The 22,123-nt window shown below is 50.1% G+C and overlaps 1 protein-coding gene across 8 annotated transcripts in view; it reads left to right on the top strand.

The window, feature by feature from the left end:
* The window catches only part of PATJ (PATJ crumbs cell polarity complex component), a 1,530,963-nt gene that overhangs the window by 1,424,520 nt on the left and 84,320 nt on the right, over positions 1-22,123 (top strand). For all 8 annotated transcript variants that reach the window (XM_078669616.1, XM_078669595.1, XM_078669605.1 and 5 more), the window contains one exon: positions 5,889-5,992. In XM_078669616.1, the coding sequence (XP_078525742.1) occupies positions 5,889-5,992 (104 nt within the window). The remainder of the gene's footprint in view (positions 1-5,888; positions 5,993-22,123) is intronic.

The following is a 22,123-nucleotide window of genomic DNA, read 5'->3' as shown; positions in this document are numbered from 1 at the left end:
CACAATTGACCGACTGGACAGAGCGATTTAATTGTCAATGGCCTTGAGGCGCCACGCCTGACTTTGAACAACTGCCTTTTTAGGGGATGTCCATGTTGTCCACATGGAACATGCCCTTTGATGATTCTCTGCTTTTGAGAGAAAAGTCAGATTAAGCCCGGGTGTGATTTAAGGACATCAGAGCTATGGCCAGGTCTTTAGGCTTGTCTGCCGCCCCCGTAACCATCAGTATGCCTTCTGCGCCTTTTGTGGCTACAGAAGGGGCCTCCAACAACGTCCATACCCCCCCAAGCATCACAGAAAACAAACTTCCCAGCCTTTTTGTGGCCCAGGACGCAGGTCACACAAACCACACGGGACAGGCAGCCAGTGGTCAGGTCAGTCCACCACCCCACAGTCCACCGTCCCCCTGGCCGCTGCTGCCACCAAGTCTCTTTAGTTCGCCCTCCAACCATCTTTGGCACACAGTGGGAGGCAGGATACGCCATCACCTGCAGGCGGTCAGTGACATCCAGAACCCTGGGTCTATCAGATTGTCCATACGGGCTACCCCTTCCCCTTGGTGACTACCCCACCACCCATGCCACTAATGTACGATAGGCTAATAGAAGACAATCTCTCCTTGTTCCGTCAATAAGTGAAGGCTCGCTTGGCCAAGGGAGCCATAGAGAAGGTGCCTGCATCTGATGTAGGTTGTGGTTGTTATTCCTGTTTCTTTTTGGTAAAAAAGGAGGACAGAGGATGTTGTCCTATCCTACACATGCTCCTTCTCAAGCTCTTCTTGAAAAAGGAAAAGTTCAAAATGCTCACGCTCGCCCAAGTTCTGTCTCCCATGAACCATTGAGACTGGATAGTGGCGTTGGACATGTTGGATGCATATTTACACATTCCCATCCTGCCTGCCCACATAGTTTAGCTGCCAAGAGCACTTTCAGTTTGCCGTGATCCCTTTAGGGCTTACCAGCGCCCCTCGGGTGCAGCTCATTTTCAGAGGTTGGTGTTTCAGTCTATCCCTGCCTCGACATTTGAAGGCTGGCTCGCACCAGGCAGTCATCTCCCACCTTCAGTCTTCGACAAATGTCCTGCACTCTCTGGGGTTCACTATCAACATGCCGAAATCACACCAGACATAGTCGCAGATGCCCCCTTTCACCGGAGCCATTTTGGACACAGTGCAGTTTCGGGCCTATCTGCTCAAGCAGCAAATCCAGAATATTCAGGCTATGGTTCTGATGTCTCAGCTTCTATCCTGGATTTCAGTGAGACTGACTTTGAGGCTGTTGGCCATCATTGCCTCCTTCATTCTGCAGGTTACTTATGCCCATCGACATATGCATGCTCTGCAGTGGGACTTGAAGTCACAGTGGGCACAGTATCGGGGGAATCTCTGTGACATGGACCAGATCTTGGAGGGAACTGTGAAAGATCTGCAGTGATGATTAACGAAGCGCAATTTATTTATTTATTATTTATTTATTTATTAATAAAAAATTTAGAGCGCGATCAAAGGCCCATTGGCCTCTCGGCGCTAGAATTTCTGCAGAATTTAACCGGTGAAGGGAAGAGTGGGTCTACTGATTAAAAAGCCAGGTCTTGAGTTGTTTACGGAAAGACCAGAGTGAGCGGCTTGATTTGATCGAGGGAGGCAAAGTGTTCCAAAGTTTGGGGGCTGAAACAAGAAATCTTCTGTCTCCCCTTAAAACAGATCTACTGCGGGGAACCACGAGATCATTGAGAATGGAGGAACGTAAGGTTCTAGAGGGACAGTAAGGAATCAAATTTTGAGTGAAGAAGGCAGGTCCCATATTGTGCAAGGCCTTGAACACTATACAAAGAGCTTTGAATTTTATCAATTGGGTCAGTAGCAGACTCCTCGCCCTTCCCCAACCAGACCTGACAGTAGCTACAGATGCATCACTCCTGGGCTGGTCTGGCCATCTGGGAGAGGTAGAGATCAGAGGACTCTGGTCTCTTGTAGAGTCCAAGCTCCACATCAACCTGTTGGAGCTCCGGGCGATTCGCTTGGCATTAAAAGCTTTTCTTCCTTCAACCAAGGGGAGGCTGGTGTATGTGTTTACGTACAACACCACCACCATGTGTTACTGCAACAAAATGGGTGGGGCCCCGATGTCGTGCATCTCTGGACATGGCTGGAATATCGGGGCATTTCCCTGATGGTTTAACACCTGGCAGGCTCTCTCAACACCAGAGTGGACGAGCTCAGTTGAAGATGCCTAGATAATCATAAATGGCATCTCCATCTAGATGTGGTACAAGGTCTCTTTTAGCAGGAGAGCCTTGGATAGATCTGTTTGGCACCACAGAGAACATGCAATGTCAGCAGCTTTGCGTGCGTGAGTTTCACAAGGTGACTCTCACTCGGAGACACTTTTAATCTTGAGTAGTGCTCCGGCCTCTTGCACGCCTATTTTCCAATACCATTCCTACCCACAGTTCTTTAGAAGATCAGGAACGACCAGACCCAAGTCATTCTTGTGGGCCCAAATTGGGCATGGACAGTCACGTATCTCATATCTCTAGCTGCCCAGCTTGAGCATCGGCTCTTTAGTCAGGCTGCCTCTTCGAGAGGATCTTCAGTCGCAGCAATATGGGGGGCCTTTCACCCGAAACTGTGTAACTTCCACCTTCATGCATTAAGATTCCTTACTGACCCTCCCATCCTGCCTACTCTGCAAAGTGATTATGCTGTAAGTGGCACCCTTCTCAGGCCCTTAGCTTGTCACACCTGTGGTCAGTGCTCATCGAAGCTCCGCGGTCCTGGCGTGGAATGTCACAAAAGTAACTGTGGGCTGCGCGCCGAGGTGGCACTTATAAAGGTACTGCATACGTAATTTCCAGTGCGGACAACTCGGACTCTGCGCCCAAATACGGCATCTAACGGCATGCAGGGGTACTGCTTGAAGGTTTCTTGATCCAGTCTAACGCCTGGGGATGTTCTAAAATAACGAATCTGTGGCTAGATAGAGTCTCTACCAGATAATGTGTTACCAAAGATAAATAACAGCGTCAGAGCAGACAACCTAGATAGGCATCTGCACTACCCATTAGTTGAACAATATGAAAGTCCTAAACTCCATCTTAGAGGCCTGAGGCGTACTATCAACAATGTGACCAAATACAATTGTTCCTCTCCTGGACGTACAACAGGCTGCGTACCAGTGAGACAGTTTGGTGCTGGACTAGATTGTGATGTGCCTGTACACATTCCCCCTTACACATTGATTACAAAGCCTCTGCAGAAGATTGAAGACAGCCCAAGGAGTTTGGAGATTGAAGTTGTGCTAACTTAATTTACTTAAAAAGGACAATATCATCTTCCCTAACAGTAAAGTCTTCACGTTTGTGAATGGGCTGCAAATACTCCATACTTCCCTCCCAATGCTCAAATTGAGTAAATTATTTCTGAGGTGCTAACTTTTGCCTACAGTGGTCTTTCCACAGAGAGTTTGGATTTTCTGTAGGCTATCAGGAACTCTGCCACCCTAAATCAGGACAGGAGGACATAACTGAGTTTATGCCATTGGGCCCTGTTAAAGGATACAATCAGCTGAATTGCTTGCTGGATGACACTATGACTTTTTTTCTGATGATCTAACTAAATCAGGTTAATGGGTGAACATCTGTGAAACCTACTTGCAACCATTCAGACTTGCTGGAAAACCCTTCTCGCTGAGGTCATAAACCGGTATCTGGTGGCATTGGAATTCTGTTATGACCTTAAAGTGGTTATAGCCAGATCGATGCATACAACCTTTGAACTGTTGGCTTCATGTCAGTACAACATTTCTCTTTTAGCAAAGTTTTTGTAGGTAGTTGTTGCAGGCACGTAAGTGAGTTGCAACCTGTAGTATATGGTGGTATTTGGAATATGGAATGGCTGGTGGATGTTGGAATTTATTGGTGGAATGTAATGTGGCGGGATAATGTGCTTTGGAGTAGTTGGAGACTAGCTGGTGGGAAGTCTGAAGTGCATTCCTTTATTGTAGGTTTCTTGTTTCCTCTTTTATCTACAAGCTTCAAATAAATAACACTTACCTGACATCTGAGGTGTGTCTGGCTTTACCCTCCGCACAATCTCTTTGTACCTCAAAACCATTTTCCATTCCTGTAGGACAAGGTGGTCTTGAAGACTTGGTCTATATTTGTCCCAAATGTTACATCACCCTCTTGAAATTCTTTCCATGTTCACATTCATTCTTATAAAGATACCCGAATTCACTGTCCAGAGTGCTTTCCGTATCTTCCTCGATAGAACCAGGGACCTGCATTCTGTTAACCATCCTTTTGTGACTTGGAGGCAGTGAATCTTACCAAGCAGCTACTAAGTCCATCTTTGCCAGATATATTACATCCTTTACCACTGCGGCATCCTGTATTGGGCTGAACCTTCATCCTGTGTCCATGCACACTCCTCAAGTGCTAAAGCAGCTTTGGTGGCATTAAGAAGGGAAATGATGAGGCTTTGCTTACCCCCAGGAAAGAGTGGGGCAATCTAGACTGACAGGATACCCCAACCCCCCAAAAAACCATAACGCCCCACCTCCAACCACGAATTATATCCTCATTTGATGATTAAATGACAGATATAGATTATTCAGTGTAGTTGCTATAGTTATTTTCATTGACCGAGATGATGCAGCACTCCTAGTTTAGCCTCTTTTAAAGCAGTTTATGGTCACCTGTTACATGAAAACAGGAATAACACCAAAATTAATAATAGGAAGGTGTTCATGGACTAGAAATAAGCCTAGAGTCAATCAATCAAACAATCAGGGTTGGTAAAGCACACTACTCACCTGTGAGGGTCTCAAGGCGCTGGGGGAGGGAAGGCAGGGCTGGTCTGGTCTTTCGAAAAGCCAGGTCTTGAGAGCCCGTCTGAAGGTGTGCAGGGTTGGCGATCGTCTCATTTCTACTGGGAGAGTGTTCCATGCTGTGGCTGCGTTGTAGGCGAAAGCTCTCCCTCCAGCTCTGCTTTTGTGGATGCGGGGGACCTCTGCCAGGGCGAGGCCGGCTGAACGGAGGTTCCTCTTGGGTGCGTGGAAACTCATTCGGTTGTTGAGGTATTTGGGTCCGATGTTGTTGAGGGATTTGTAGGCGTGTGTGAGTAGTTTTAGGTGACCCTCTTCTCGACGGGGAGCCAGTGGAGTTCTCGCAGGTGTGGAGTCATATGTTCGTGACGTGGTATCCCTGGGATGTGCCTGGCGGCCGCGTTTTGGATGGTTTGGAGTTTGCGTAGTAGGGATTTGTTGATTTCGGCGTAGAGGGCGTTATTGTAGTCGAGCCTGCTGGTGATGAGTGCATGGGTGACGGTCCTTCTGCAGTCTGGGGGGATCAACTTGAAGGTCTTTCGTAGGACCCGGAGGCAGTTGAAACCGGTGGAGGAGATAACGTTGATTTGGCGGTTCATGGAGAGGGAGGAGTCGAGGATTATGCCGAGGTTCCGAGCGTGGTCTGTCGGGTTGGGTGGGGGCCCGAGGGCAGGAGGCCACCAGGAGTCGCTCCAGGCGGAGGGGCGGGGTCCGAAGATGAGAACCTCGGTCTTTTCGGAGTTGAGTTTGAGGCAGCTGTCCTTCATCAGGCGGCCACGTTTCTTATTCCTTCATGGAAGCTGAGTCTAGTGTCTTCTGGGCTGTTGGTAGAGTATATAGTTTACCCATTTCCTTATACTACATATCTTTTCATGTACTTACAATTATTGCAGAAACTAAGGAATTTAAAATAATATATGGTAAACACAACTTAAAATAAATTATTTTATTTTTTAATACCTTGTTTGGTTTCTTATCTCTTACTTGTTTTGATGCATTTTGACACTGATTGTTGTAATAAATATAATTGATAAAATAAGCATGTCAAATTGATTTCAGGTTGTTGCGGACACAAATATAAGTGCTATTGCTAATCAGTTGGAAAATATATCTACTGGCTTGAATCCTAATTCTGCGGTTGAGCTCCATTCCGAAGACCCAGAGTGAGTATTTGTGGTGCCATTTCCTTTCTAGCTTCAGCTTGTTTCATTCTTGTAGTAGATTGCATAACTGGAAAGCTGCAACCTGTCTGTCGTACATGGTCATAAGTGACCTGAATATAAAACTGTCCTCTATTATGTTAGTGTTGAATGGCTGCTGCGCACTTCTCCTGTGAAAAGTACTCTTTTAGTGTCCTTTCTAGAGTCTAAAGTTTTGTTAAGGCCAGCCTACCTAAACCAGCCTATCAAAAGGCAGGTCTAGGCATACATCTGCTCAGCGCCAGAAAACCCTTGTGTATCATAGTGCACTTTTCTAGTTGTTTCTGTATTTTGTTTGGACTTTCTTTGCCTTGGCTTGGTAGTGTAGTTCATATATATTATCCATTTTGGATCTTTCATAGATTCACATGCTTGATTCATTCCCCGTCGTCGAAGTGGGAGCCGTACGGTACCATATTAAAGCAGTATATATTACTATCACAGGCTAAAAAGGTAAAACAAAACTAGTTTAGTAGCCTATCTATGTCCTTACTTAAGAAAGGACCAAACTTAAACCTCAGCCAATCAGGTGACAGCACACCTAGAGCACTCCCAATAGAGGCTGAGTCCCTCAGATTTTCTATCGCACGTCGTGTCCAGGGAGTCCTCTAAGAACTGCTCAACCATCTGTCATTGGGTATAGGAAACATTTTATTTTAGGTTTTTTTACTACGCCTTAAAGCCAACTAAAAGTCTCTTTTGACCATATAGCTATAGTGTGAGGACACGTCTTTTTTTATGACCCATATTTAAATACATTAAAAAGAATGTTTTCTTGAATTTCAAAAAGAGGACAATGACATTTCTTCGACATCTACGAGGGTCACATTTACGGAACCAAGCGGAAAATATGCTCCCAAGATGTTCTTTCTATAGGCTCAGCCCGAGTCCACTGGAGACAGCTTACAAGGAGAAAGCTACTCTCCTCTGGAACTTTTATGTTTAAAACTATATTCTCATGGAATTTTTCCCCCCTCTAATGTCCTCTTAAGATATGTCGATGGCAAAGCCCAAGGCTGATAATACTGCCTCGAATACCTCCTCTTAGTCGACAATTCCAACGAGGATGCCTATCAGTGACGGGCAATATGGGCAATACTCTACCTCAGCCCACTTATGATCTGCTTCTTCTTTTCTGTCAATGAGGCCCTTCAGCACCTTGCCGTCGGAGTCTGCCTCCTCGACGACTGTAACCTCCGTCTACGCTGTTGTTGTGGACACCGGTCATATATGGACGCTTTGTTTGTCAGTGACCTGTCATTGACGTTGTCCTTACTGTCGTCGTCGGCAGTCATGTATGGCCTATTTGTGACGTTAGTGATCCACCTCCTTGGCGACAGTCACTCGTGTCGACGACATCAGCGGGGTTTTTGTATGGCCGCTTTGTTGGTCAGTGACCCAACATTGACGTGGTCCTTGCCGTTATTGACAGAGGTTTCCTATGGCAGTGGTCCATGGCCTTGTTGAATTTTCCATGACCCCCAAATGACAGGCTGTAGCGTAAATCCCTCAGCGTCCGACTTATTTCCTGAGGCACTTTATTTCAATCTATGCCTTATTATTGAAAGGATAAGGAGAATTCCTTTATGATATACAGTTTGGCACATAACAGGCCAAGCAGTGCTGTTCATGGTCCCTTGTGGTCTTCCAGATAATGTTATAAACATAGCCTGCATCATTATAGACATTTCAAGTGCATAATATATGTTAATACTTTAGTGTATTTTTCGCTGCAGTACCCTATAGGGTCAAGCTTAAGACCTTATTAAGACAACCGCTATCAGTCTCCATCTAACGCAGAAACCATAAGGATTAGGTGCATACAATACAATGCAATACACCTACATTTATAAAGCGCAACTGCTACCTCAAACAGAGGTGTCCTGGCGCTACGCAATCAAGCAGGACAGATAGAATGCAGGGGCCCACATTGGCAAATCATCATCATGCTTCAACATTCTACGCATGCTCAAAAAAATCTTCCGCTGGATCCCCACCGAAACAAGAAAGACGTCACCCACGCACTGGTCACAAGCCGACTGGATTACGGAAGCACCCTTTACGCCGGAACCACAGCCAAACTACAGAAAAAACTCCAACCCATCCAAAACGCCTCAGCCAGACTCATACTTGACATCCCCCGTCAAGCTCACATTTCCGGTCACCTGAAAGACCTCCACTGGCACCCCGTCAACAAGAGAATAACGTTCCGTCTCCTCACCCACGCACACAAAGCCCTCTACGACCTAGGACCCGAATACCTCAACACGCGACTGTTCTTTTACACCCCCACCCGCCAACTGCGATTGTCCAATCAAGCCCTCGCCGCAATTCCGCGCATCCATAGATCCACCATGGGGGGAAGATTCTTCTCCTACTTAGCGGCCAAAACCTGGAATTCTCTCCCCACCCACCTCCGCCTTACACAGAACCTCCTCTCCTTCAGAAAGCAACTAAAAACTTGGATATTCGATAAGTAAAGTACCCCCCCTCCCCAAGCGCCTTGAGACCCTCTGGGTGAGTAGTGCGCTATACACATTTTTTGAACTTGAACTTGAACTTTCATAACTAGCATTGACTAAAAAAACATTTCTTCAGTACTTTCCTGAACTCCTGTTCAGACTGGATACATCGCAGCTTATCAGGGAGGGAGTTCCATAATCTGGCCGATACCCCGTAAAGGATCTGCCCCCCATATGGGACATCGCAAATTGAGGTACACACAGCAAGTTCTGTGAATTCGGTCTTAAAAAACGTTTTTGCTGGTAGGGGCGCAAACGTTTCCTAATGTAGTTAGGTCAAATTCCCCTCTGGGCCCTGAAAGCTATCGTCAAGGCCTTAAATTCAATCCGTTTCGCAACCGGCAACCAATGGAGCTGTTTGATATGCGGAGAGATGTGTTGTCAAAAAGGGCACTCTTCTTCTTAATCTCGCAGCTGCATTTTGCACCATCTGCAATCTCTTAATCAGATATGCAGGTAGTCCAAGATACAGACTATTGGCATAGTCCAGCATTGAGGTTACCAATGCATGGACAACCGATCTACGACAGTTCTCAGGGAGTTTGTGTAGAAATTTTCTTAGACCATTCAGTATTCCACAGCAGGAGGAAGCAATAGAACATATTTGGGTTGAGAAAGTCAAGTTGGATTCCCATTTTGTGCCCAGATTTTTCGCCGCGGTTGCTGGGCGGGGGGGACACAGGGGGAATTTCCTCCAGCCACCACAGTCCAGCCGCAGGTCGGATATCTTTGCCAAAGAACAGGACCTCAGTTTTCTCTGCATTCCTTTTCAAATTTTTATTGTTCATCCAGCTGGATATGTCCCGCAGGCAACCCCTGAACCTCGCAAAGGAGTTTGCTGATTGGTCCTTGAAGGAAAAAACCATCAAGTGTCATCTGCCTAGGAGATTGTTTTTATTCCCCATTTCGAAATGAGTGAAAATAGTGGAGCCAGATAGATATTAAAAAGCAGAGGACTGCGTTGTGAACCCTGAGGTACTCCACACCAAAGGGGCTTGGCTTCCGATTTAAAAGGGGTGAAGGGTGACACTTTGCATGTGGTTGCTGAGATAGGATTTTATCCAGGCGTGCGCCGTTCCCTCTACTCCTTTCCACCTAAGCCTGTCCAGCAGTGTTCGGTGGTCCACCGTATCAAAGGCAGTGGACAGGTCCAACAGCACTAACATGGCTGAGGCACCACCGTCCACCTCCATTCTTATAGATTTGGCCACCTCCAACAAAGCTGTCTCAGTGCTGAAGCAAGATGTCACAACTGGCAATAAACTTGGCGCGTTGATATTGGATCAATTTTTGCAGCATCTTTGCCAGTGCAGGGAGAAAAGAGATCGGCCGATAGTTTTTTAAATCACCAGGATCAACATTAGGTTTTTTCAGGAGGAGCAATGTTTCCATGACTCTGGAAAGACGCTGGTGGTGAGTGTGTTGTTCCACATAGGGTTCAGTGTAGGATTAAGAATGTGGGTGAGTGCTTCCCACAGCTTGGGGGAGAGGGTGAGGGGGGGCAAGGGTCTTCAGGAGATCCTGATTTACATTTCAGAATTTAAACCAAGGATTCCTGAAGTGAAATGGGGGGAAATTCAGACGAGAAACCCTCCGCAACATGGCTGTCCTCCGCTTCCGATTCAATGGTGTCACATCGAGAAGGAATCATATACTTTGTGAATTTTTTCCTCAAAGAAATCCGACAGTTTTGCACACAAGGACTGTGACAATGGTATTTTGCTTTCTGGCGCTACTGGATTAGTAAAGGATTTAACTATCTCAAAAATGTATTTGCCAGAGTTTTCTGCCATATTTATTCACTGCACAAAGTAGTCCCTTCTGGCAACTCTCATGGCTTCGTGAAGTTCTTTTAGAGCTTCCTTATACGTCCTTTTTGCCTGTGGACAGTATGCTTTCTTCCAGAGGCGTTCTTTATATTTACATTTACTATTTATCACTCTAAGTTCCTCCATGAACCAAGGAGCCAATAGGGTGAGTCTAGGGGATCTGCCTAGTCTGGCTGGAGCAAGATTATCCAAGGTGGCAAAGATCCACCCAGCCAAGGCGATGGCATCCTTATTAGGGTAGTTGGACAGTTGGGGTTGACTATCCAGCAGTGCTGGGCCTAAAAAATCCGGAGTCAGTTTCTTCCAGTTCCTTTTAGGTGTTTTTAATGTATATCTATTCCGTTGAGGTGTTGCTCTGCTGTATAAAAATGGGAGCAGAAAATGGTCTGTCCAGGCCAGTTGCTGTGGGGGCTCAATGACAAGAGAGGGAAAGTTTGAGAACACCAAGTCAAGGATGTTGCCAGCACAGTGGGTGGGGGACCTTACATGCTGCGTGAAATTAGTTCCCTCAAGTGACATCATCAGCTGAGATCCCTAAGTGCACTTCGGGTCTGAGATGTGTAGATTAAAATCCCCTAAGGCCAAGTAGTTAGTGTAATGTAGTGACTCTTGTGCAATGAAATTGCAAAGGTCTAGAACAAGGCTGGGAGGGCAAAATGGGGGGTCTGTAAATAAGTAATCCTGCGAGGCAGGATGTCGTCCAGTTTTTATACCGAAGTTTAGTCCTTCAATCACGCCCAGGTTCAAAAACTCCATCGCAGGGATCTCGTAGGAGTCTCTCGTATAATGGCTACCCCACCTCCCCATTTACTTCCTGGCCTGTTTACGCAATTCATTTTGAAGCCTGACTTCACTCAATAACACATTATGAGACGCCATTAAATTCACCGGCCTCTTTCGGGTGTGAACTTACTTGGATTTTGTAGTTACCCAAACAGTGCCCTTCACTACTCTATTCCGGACTGACATCCGTTTGAACAAGGCCTTCTTGTTAGACATACGAAGGAAAAAACTGAGTAGCACTCAGGGAGACTCCATTCCACACGACATGCGGGGAAAATCTGAGGAGAACTGGCTTTGCAGAGAGTGTTCTAGAGGGTGCTGCTAGCTGATTGGTTGGGATGCTGCTAGCTGATTGGTTGGGACAAAGGCTTTGGTCTTTTTAGCATAATGATGTAGATAGGCTACTAAGTTTTGGGCCTCAGGCCTTTTTCCTTAGGGCCTACTACTGTTATTTACCTTTGGCACTGCTATTTTATTTACCGTGGGACTCCCGCCCCGGCGACGGGAAATGATTCACGCATGTGAATCTATGAAAGATACCAATATTTTATAACTGAAATTACAGGTAAGTAACTTGTTTTCTTACTCCTCTTGTATGTGATTGTGATAAAGAAGTTGTCTTCATGCTTCACTAGAAACTTTCGGCATAGCTCCATGTTCCCATAGAACATTGGATTTCTGATTTTGTTTTTAAAAAAAGAGTCCACCTCACGGATGGTACCTAGCCTACACATCCTTTATCCTCTGACCAGCAGACTATGAAAATATCTAGACTTACAAAATGCATATGCGCACTGCAACCTATTCACAATGCTAATATTTCTAATTTTCCGGATACACATCTCCTAGTACTTCTCACCACTACCAACTACTCTCATAATTTAAAAATTATCAGCCTTCCAAAACTGCTAGTATTAGCTACTTTGCTTTAACATAGTTCAAGGTAATCATAGCAGCACAGCTTCTCTTATACTATTTACAAACAAAATCTTCCGCTAAAGGTGTGGAATTCTATTACTGTCCAAGGCACCCAAACAAGGTCCATGCTGTACGTCTGTTCAAGTCATTTAACCCCTTGCCTGCGGGGCCAATTCCCCGCTGTCCGGGGGGGGGGGGGGCGGGAGCCCCTGGTGCTCATTACGAGCTCAGCTCGTCATGAGCCACGGTGGCCGTGTGCTCATGACGAGCTGAGCTCGTCATGACCACACCCGTTTCTTTGGAACGTTCAGCACAGCGGGGGAATTAGCCTCGCGTGCGAGCTTTGTGGCCATTATGACGAGCTGGTTTTGTCATGAGCACATGCATGGGCGTAGGAACTGTGGGGGACGCGGGGGACATGTCCCCCCCAGATTTTGGAGTGGGGGGGGACACAGGGGACAAGGGTGGGGGGGACGAGGGGTCAAACAAATTTCCCCTCTACCTCCTGAGAGGGAGATTGGCAGGCCATTAGCGTGCAGAAAAAAGTGCGAAGTGCGACAGGTGATGTGTGTCCTAATGGCCCTGCATTTGACCTGGCGCCTCTCAAATGATCCGATAGTCACAGCATAAGGTGACATCATAGGCCACTCGCCCCCCTGCCTCTGCTCTTTTGAAGTCTCTGTGTGGCGCAGCACCCCTGAGGCTCAGGGAATTATTTAGTTCTCACCTCAGCTGCCTGTAGCCAGTGCTCTGGTTGATTTGCTGGCTGACCTGACCTCGTCGTCGGACTTCTCTGTTGCCGGCTTGAAGACAGAAGGGCTGCAGGCAGCAGCACGCTCTGACGCTCGGTTAACTTGTAAGTAGGGGCAAGAGCTGTGACACTGCATTGCCAGGGGCGCCTGGTGACATTTGAAAGTGGTGGGGTGTGGGGTTTACAAGTTGTGACTGAGTGGAGTCTGGAGTGCAGCCTGAGCCTCGGCTCAGCAGCCTCGCCCTCACCTCTACTGCCAGTGCTGCTTTTGAATTTTTTTTATTTATAGTGCGTGAAAGCCCTCTCCTCGTCGCATTTTGTTTAAATTGTGCCCACGTATGTTCTGTCTTAATTCCGCACTTTGAATAACTCCCGATAACAAAGGGCCCTTTCACGCCGTGTTTCTGTAATTATAGATTGGAATTGTGTAAATGTCACCGCGGACTAGTGTTTGCAGGCCTGTCTCTAAATTCGGCTATTCACGGGGATTGTGGCTCAATATGCTTGCTTAAATGTGATACTTTTCTAATTATCTGAATGAGGCTTACAAAGTAGATTTAGTTTTATGAGCGCGGGCGTGAGAAATGTAACCTCATAAGGACTGGGAATTAATCAGGCGGCCGCTTACAAGGCTTTCAAGGGCGAATGAAATATCTGCGAGGTAGGAAGATGGGAAAAGATTTTGGAGATTGTTGTGCGAAAATGGACATTCGTGTGTTTTTAACGCATAGGCTAGGGTTGCTAGCGCTACCTTCTGTTCTGTCATTCTTGTCACTGTCCATTTGTGGGCAGCGTCCCGCACCGTTGTTCTTGGCATGCAGTCAGTGCAGTGAGTGTATACATCGCAGCCCCAGGTCACCTCACACAGCCGCAGCTCCGCACACACCTTTGGTTCTCTGGGCACACCAGGTACAGGTCTCTTCTCGGGCCCGGCGCGGCGCAGCCCAGCCGCAGATTGGACACTTATATAATGCTCTGTGTTGACGTGCTGTAGTGTTCTTTAAGAACTCTGAGGAAGCCTTTTGGAAATTTTCAAGACTTTCTTCCTTAAACTACTGTGATACTTAAGACTGTCAATGTTTTCAGTATAACTAGATTCGTACTGACACATCTGACATTAGGTCAAAGGTTTTTTTTTAATATTCATTTAGGGGATGGTGCTAGACATTGCTGTATTACATTGTGTATTCAGATTTGTCAGTGTGTGAAATGATATGTGATCACCTTATGCCTACACTATAATTTTCATTTAAAAGGCAGGGGCGGCTGGTGACATTTGAAAGTGGTGTGGCGTAAATACTGCACTGTGATGAGCGCGCGCAGCGAGCGAGGCCCAACCACCTATGGGGGATTCGGGGGTTCTCCCACGAGAACATTTTGAAAAAAGAGTGGGCAAATGGTGCATTCTTAAGCACATTTGAGAAAGAGGTATCTTGGCCAATACATCTCTGGGAGTAGCCAGAGAAGTCTCTTTGCACTTGCACAGATACATCTCTCTCCCTGCATTCGCATAGGCACAGTCACCCTACACTCATAGACCCATTACTCACCCTAACCTGACACATCACTAAGCCAGCATTCACCCATCCGCATCACTCACTCTGGACTCACACAGGCACACTGCTCAACCTGCACTCACACAGACATCACTCACCCTGGACTCACACAGGCACACTGCTCAACCTGCACTCACACAGACATCACTCACCCTGGACTCACACAGGCACACTGCTCACCCTGCGCTTACACAGACATCACCAACCCTGCACTGTCAGAGACATCACTCACCCTGGACTCACACAGGCACACTGCTCACCCTGCGCTCACACAGACATCACCGACCCTGCACTGTCACAGACATCACTCACACAGGCACACTGCTCACCCTATACTCACACAGACATCACTCACCCTGGACACACACAGGCACACTGCTCAACCTGCACTCACACAGACATCACTCACCCTGGACTCACACAGGCACACTGCTCACCCTGCGCTCACACAGACATCACCGACCCTGCACTGTCACAGACATCACTCACACAGGCACACTGCTCACCCTATACTCACACAGACATCACTCACCCTGGACACACACAGGCACACTGCTCAACCTGCACTCACACAGACATCACTCACCCTGGACTCACACAGGCACACTGCTCAACCTGCACTCACACAGACATCACTCACCCTGGACTCACACAGGCACACTGCTCAACCTGCACTCACACAGACATCACTCACCCTGGACTCACACAGGCACACTGCTCACCCTGCGCTTACACAGACATCACCAACCCTGCACTGTCACAGACATCACTCACCCTGGACTCACACAGGCACACTGCTCACCCTGCGCTCACACAGACATCACCGACCCTGCACTGTCACAGACATCACTCACACAGGCACACTGCTCACCCTATACTCACACAGACATCACTCACCCTGGACACACACAGGCACACTGCTCAACCTGCACTCACACAGACATCACTCACCCTGGACTCACACAGGCACACTGCTCACCCTGCGCTTACACAGACATCACCAACCCTGCACTGTCACAGACATCACTCACCCTGGACTCACACAGGCACACTGCTCACCCTGCGCTCACACAGACATCACCGACCCTGCACTGTCACAGACATCACTCACACAGGCACACTGCTCACCCTATACTCACACAGACATCACTCACCCTGGACACACACAGGCACACTGCTCAACCTGCACTCACACAGACATCACTCACCCTGGACTCACACAGGCACACTGCTCACCCTGCGCTTACACAGACATCACCAACCCTGCACTGTCACAGACATCACTCACCCTGGACTCACACAGGCACACTGCTCACCCTGCGCTCACACAGACATCACCGACCCTGCACTGTCACAGACATCACTCACACAGGCACACTGCTGACCCTGCGCTCACACAGACATCACTCGCCCTGGACTCACACAGGCACACTGCTCACCATGCACTCACACAGACATCACTCACCCTGGACTCACACAGGCACACTGCTCACCATGCACTCACACAGACATCACTCACCCTGGACTCACACAGGCACACTGCTCACCCTGCACTCGCACAGACATCACTCACCCTGCACTCACACTGGCACACTGCTCACCCTGCACTCACACAGACATCACCGACCCTGCACTGTCACAGACATCACTCACCCTGCACTCACACTGGCACACTGCTCACCCTGCACTCGCACAGACATCACTCACCCTGCACTCACACAGGCACACTGCTCAACCTGCACTCACACAGACATCATTCACCCTGGACACACACAGGCACACTGCTCACCCTGCGCTCACACAGACATCACCGACCCTGCACTGTCACAGACATCACTCACCCTGGACTCACACTGGCACACTGCTCACCCTGCACTCACACAGACATCACTCACCCTGGACACACACAGGCACACTGCTCACCCTGCACTCACACAGACATCACTCACCCTGGACTCACACAGGCACACTGCTCACCCTGCGCTCACACAGACATCACTCACCCTGGACTCACACAGGCACACTGCTCACCCTGCGCTTACACAGACATCACCAACCCTGCACTGTCACAGACATCACTCACCCTGCACTCACACAGGCACACTGCTCACCCTGCGCTCCCACAGACATCACCGACCCTGCACTGTCACAGACATCACTCACACAGGCACACTGCTGACCCTGCGCTCACACAGACATCACTCGCCCTGGACTCACACAGGCACACTGCTCACCATGCACTCACACAGACATCACTCACCCTGGACTCACACAGGCACACTGCTCACCATGCACTCACACAGACATCACTCACCCTGGACTCACACAGGCACACTGCTCACCCTGCACTCGCACAGACATCACTCACCCTGCACTCACACTGGCACACTGCTCACCCTGCACTCACACAGACATCACCGACCCTGCACTGTCACAGACATCACTCACCCTGCACTCACACTGGCACACTGCTCACCCTGCACTCGCACAGACATCACTCACCCTGCACTCACACAGGCACACTGCTCAACCTGCACTCACACAGACATCATTCACCCTGGACACACACAGGCACACTGCTCACCCTGCGCTCACACAGACATCACCGACCCTGCACTGTCACAGACATCACTCACCCTGGACTCACACTGGCACACTGCTCACCCTGCACTCGCACAGGCATTACTCACCCTGCACTCACACTGGCACACTGCTCACCCTGCACTCGCACAGACATCACTCACCCTGCACTCACACAGGCACACTGCTCACCCTGCACTCACACAGACATCACTCACCCCGCACTCACACAGGCACACTGCTCAACCTGCACTCACACAGACATCACTCACCCTGGACTCACACAGGCACACTGCTCACCCTGCGCTTACACAGACATCACCAACCCTGCACTGTCACAGACATCACTCACCCTGGACTCACACAGGCACACTGCTCACCCTGCGCTCACACAGACATCACCGACCCTGCACTGTCACAGACATCACTCACACAGGCACACTGCTCACCCTATACTCACACAGACATCACTCACCCTGGACACACACAGGCACACTGCTCAACCTGCACTCACACAGACATCACTCACCCTGGACTCACACAGGCACACTGCTCACCCTGCGCTCACACAGACATCACCGACCCTGCACTGTCACAGACATCACTCACACAGGCACACTGCTCACCCTATACTCACACAGACATCACTCACCCTGGACACACACAGGCACACTGCTCAACCTGCACTCACACAGACATCACTCACCCTGGACTCACACAGGCACACTGCTCAACCTGCACTCACACAGACATCACTCACCCTGGACTCACACAGGCACACTGCTCAACCTGCACTCACACAGACATCACTCACCCTGGACTCACACAGGCACACTGCTCACCCTGCGCTTACACAGACATCACCAACCCTGCACTGTCACAGACATCACTCACCCTGGACTCACACAGGCACACTGCTCACCCTGCGCTCACACAGACATCACCGAACCTGCACTGTCACAGACATCACTCACACAGGCACACTGCTCACCCTATACTCACACAGACATCACTCACCCTGGACACACACAGGCACACTGCTCAACCTGCACTCACACAGACATCACTCACCCTGGACTCACACAGGCACACTGCTCACCCTGCGCTTACACAGACATCACCAACCCTGCACTGTCACAGACATCACTCACCCTGGACTCACACAGGCACACTGCTCACCCTGCGCTCACACAGACATCACCGACCCTGCACTGTCACAGACATCACTCACACAGGCACACTGCTCACCCTATACTCACACAGACATCACTCACCCTGGACACACACAGGCACACTGCTCAACCTGCACTCACACAGACATCACTCACCCTGGACTCACACAGGCACACTGCTCACCCTGCGCTTACACAGACATCACCAACCCTGCACTGTCACAGACATCACTCACCCTGGACTCACACAGGCACACTGCTCACCCTGCGCTCACACAGACATCACCGACCCTGCACTGTCACAGACATCACTCACACAGGCACACTGCTGACCCTGCGCTCACACAGACATCACTCGCCCTGGACTCACACAGGCACACTGCTCACCATGCACTCACACAGACATCACTCACCCTGGACTCACACAGGCACACTGCTCACCATGCACTCACACAGACATCACTCACCCTGGACTCACACAGGCACACTGCTCACCCTGCACTCGCACAGACATCACTCACCCTGCACTCACACTGGCACACTGCTCACCCTGCACTCACACAGACATCACCGACCCTGCACTGTCACAGACATCACTCACCCTGCACTCACACTGGCACACTGCTCACCCTGCACTCGCACAGACATCACTCACCCTGCACTCACACAGGCACACTGCTCAACCTGCACTCACACAGACATCACTCACCCTGGACACACACAGGCACACTGCTCAACCTGCACTCACACAGACATCACTCACCCTGGACTCACACAGGCACACTGCTCACCCTGCGCTTACACAGACATCACCAACCCTGCACTGTCACAGACATCACTCACCCTGGACTCACACAGGCACACTGCTCACCCTGCGCTCACACAGACATCACCGACCCTGCACTGTCACAGACATCACTCACACAGGCACACTGCTCACCCTATACTCACACAGACATCACTCACCCTGGACACACACAGGCACACTGCTCAACCTGCACTCACACAGACATCACTCACCCTGGACTCACACAGGCACACTGCTCACCCTGCGCTTACACAGACATCACCAACCCTGCACTGTCACAGACATCACTCACCCTGGACTCACACAGGCACACTGCTCACCCTGCGCTCACACAGACATCACCGACCCTGCACTGTCACAGACATCACTCACACAGGCACACTGCTGACCCTGCGCTCACACAGACATCACTCGCCCTGGACTCACACAGGCACACTGCTCACCATGCACTCACACAGACATCACTCACCCTGGACTCACACAGGCACACTGCTCACCATGCACTCACACAGACATCACTCACCCTGGACTCACACAGGCACACTGCTCACCCTGCACTCGCACAGACATCACTCACCCTGCACTCACACTGGCACACTGCTCACCCTGCACTCACACAGACATCACCGACCCTGCACTGTCACAGACATCACTCACCCTGCACTCACACTGGCACACTGCTCACCCTGCACTCGCACAGACATCACTCACCCTGCACTCACACAGGCACACTGCTCAACCTGCACTCACACAGACATCATTCACCCTGGACACACACAGGCACACTGCTCACCCTGCGCTCACACAGACATCACCGACCCTGCACTGTCACAGACATCACTCACCCTGGACTCACACTGGCACACTGCTCACCCTGCACTCACACAGACATCACTCACCCTGGACACACACAGGCACACTGCTCACCCTGCACTCACACAGACATCACTCACCCTGGACTCACACAGGCACACTGCTCACCCTGCGCTCACACAGACATCACTCACCCTGGACTCACACAGGCACACTGCTCACCCTGCGCTTACACAGACATCACCAACCCTGCACTGTCACAGACATCACTCACCCTGCACTCACACAGGCACACTGCTCACCCTGCGCTCCCACAGACATCACCGACCCTGCACTGTCACAGACATCACTCACACAGGCACACTGCTGACCCTGCGCTCACACAGACATCACTCGCCCTGGACTCACACAGGCACACTGCTCACCATGCACTCACACAGACATCACTCACCCTGGACTCACACAGGCACACTGCTCACCATGCACTCACACAGACATCACTCACCCTGGACTCACACAGGCACACTGCTCACCCTGCACTCGCACAGACATCACTCACCCTGCACTCACACTGGCACACTGCTCACCCTGCACTCACACAGACATCACCGACCCTGCACTGTCACAGACATCACTCACCCTGCACTCACACTGGCACACTGCTCACCCTGCACTCGCACAGACATCACTCACCCTGCACTCACACAGGCACACTGCTCAACCTGCACTCACACAGACATCATTCACCCTGGACACACACAGGCACACTGCTCACCCTGCGCTCACACAGACATCACCGACCCTGCACTGTCACAGACATCACTCACCCTGGACTCACACTGGCACACTGCTCACCCTGCACTCGCACAGGCATTACTCACCCTGCACTCACACTGGCACACTGCTCACCCTGCACTCGCACAGACATCACTCACCCTGCACTCACACAGGCACACTGCTCACCCTGCACTCACACAGACATCACTCACCCCGCACTCACACAGGCACACTGCTCAACCTGCACTCACACAGACATCACTCACCCTGGACTCACACAGGCACACTGCTCACCCTGCGCTTACACAGACATCACCAACCCTGCACTGTCACAGACATCACTCACCCTGGACTCACACAGGCACACTGCTCACCCTGCGCTCACACAGACATCACCGACCCTGCACTGTCACAGACATCACTCACACAGGCACACTGCTCACCCTATACTCACACAGACATCACTCACCCTGGACACACACAGGCACACTGCTCAACCTGCACTCACACAGACATCACTCACCCTGGACTCACACAGGCACACTGCTCACCCTGCGCTCACACAGACATCACCGACCCTGCACTGTCACAGACATCACTCACACAGGCACACTGCTCACCCTATACTCACACAGACATCACTCACCCTGGACACACACAGGCACACTGCTCAACCTGCACTCACACAGACATCACTCACCCTGGACTCACACAGGCACACTGCTCAACCTGCACTCACACAGACATCACTCACCCTGGACTCACACAGGCACACTGCTCAACCTGCACTCACACAGACATCACTCACCCTGGACTCACACAGGCACACTGCTCACCCTGCGCTTACACAGACATCACCAACCCTGCACTGTCACAGACATCACTCACCCTGGACTCACACAGGCACACTGCTCACCCTGCGCTCACACAGACATCACCGAACCTGCACTGTCACAGACATCACTCACACAGGCACACTGCTCACCCTATACTCACACAGACATCACTCACCCTGGACACACACAGGCACACTGCTCAACCTGCACTCACACAGACATCACTCACCCTGGACTCACACAGGCACACTGCTCACCCTGCGCTTACACAGACATCACCAACCCTGCACTGTCACAGACATCACTCACCCTGGACTCACACAGGCACACTGCTCACCCTGCGCTCACACAGACATCACCGACCCTGCACTGTCACAGACATCACTCACACAGGCACACTGCTCACCCTATACTCACACAGACATCACTCACCCTGGACACACACAGGCACACTGCTCAACCTGCACTCACACAGACATCACTCACCCTGGACTCACACAGGCACACTGCTCACCCTGCGCTTACACAGACATCACCAACCCTGCACTGTCACAGACATCACTCACCCTGGACTCACACAGGCACACTGCTCACCCTGCGCTCACACAGACATCACCGACCCTGCACTGTCACAGACATCACTCACACAGGCACACTGCTGACCCTGCGCTCACACAGACATCACTCGCCCTGGACTCACACAGGCACACTGCTCACCATGCACTCACACAGACATCACTCACCCTGGAC

This window comes from Lissotriton helveticus, chromosome 1_2 (assembly GCF_964261635.1).
Source record: "Lissotriton helveticus chromosome 1_2, aLisHel1.1, whole genome shotgun sequence".
Taxonomy (NCBI): Eukaryota; Metazoa; Chordata; class Amphibia; order Caudata; family Salamandridae; genus Lissotriton; species Lissotriton helveticus.
Note: the sequence above shows the minus strand (reverse complement) of the source record. Positions and strands in the feature narration are given on the sequence as shown.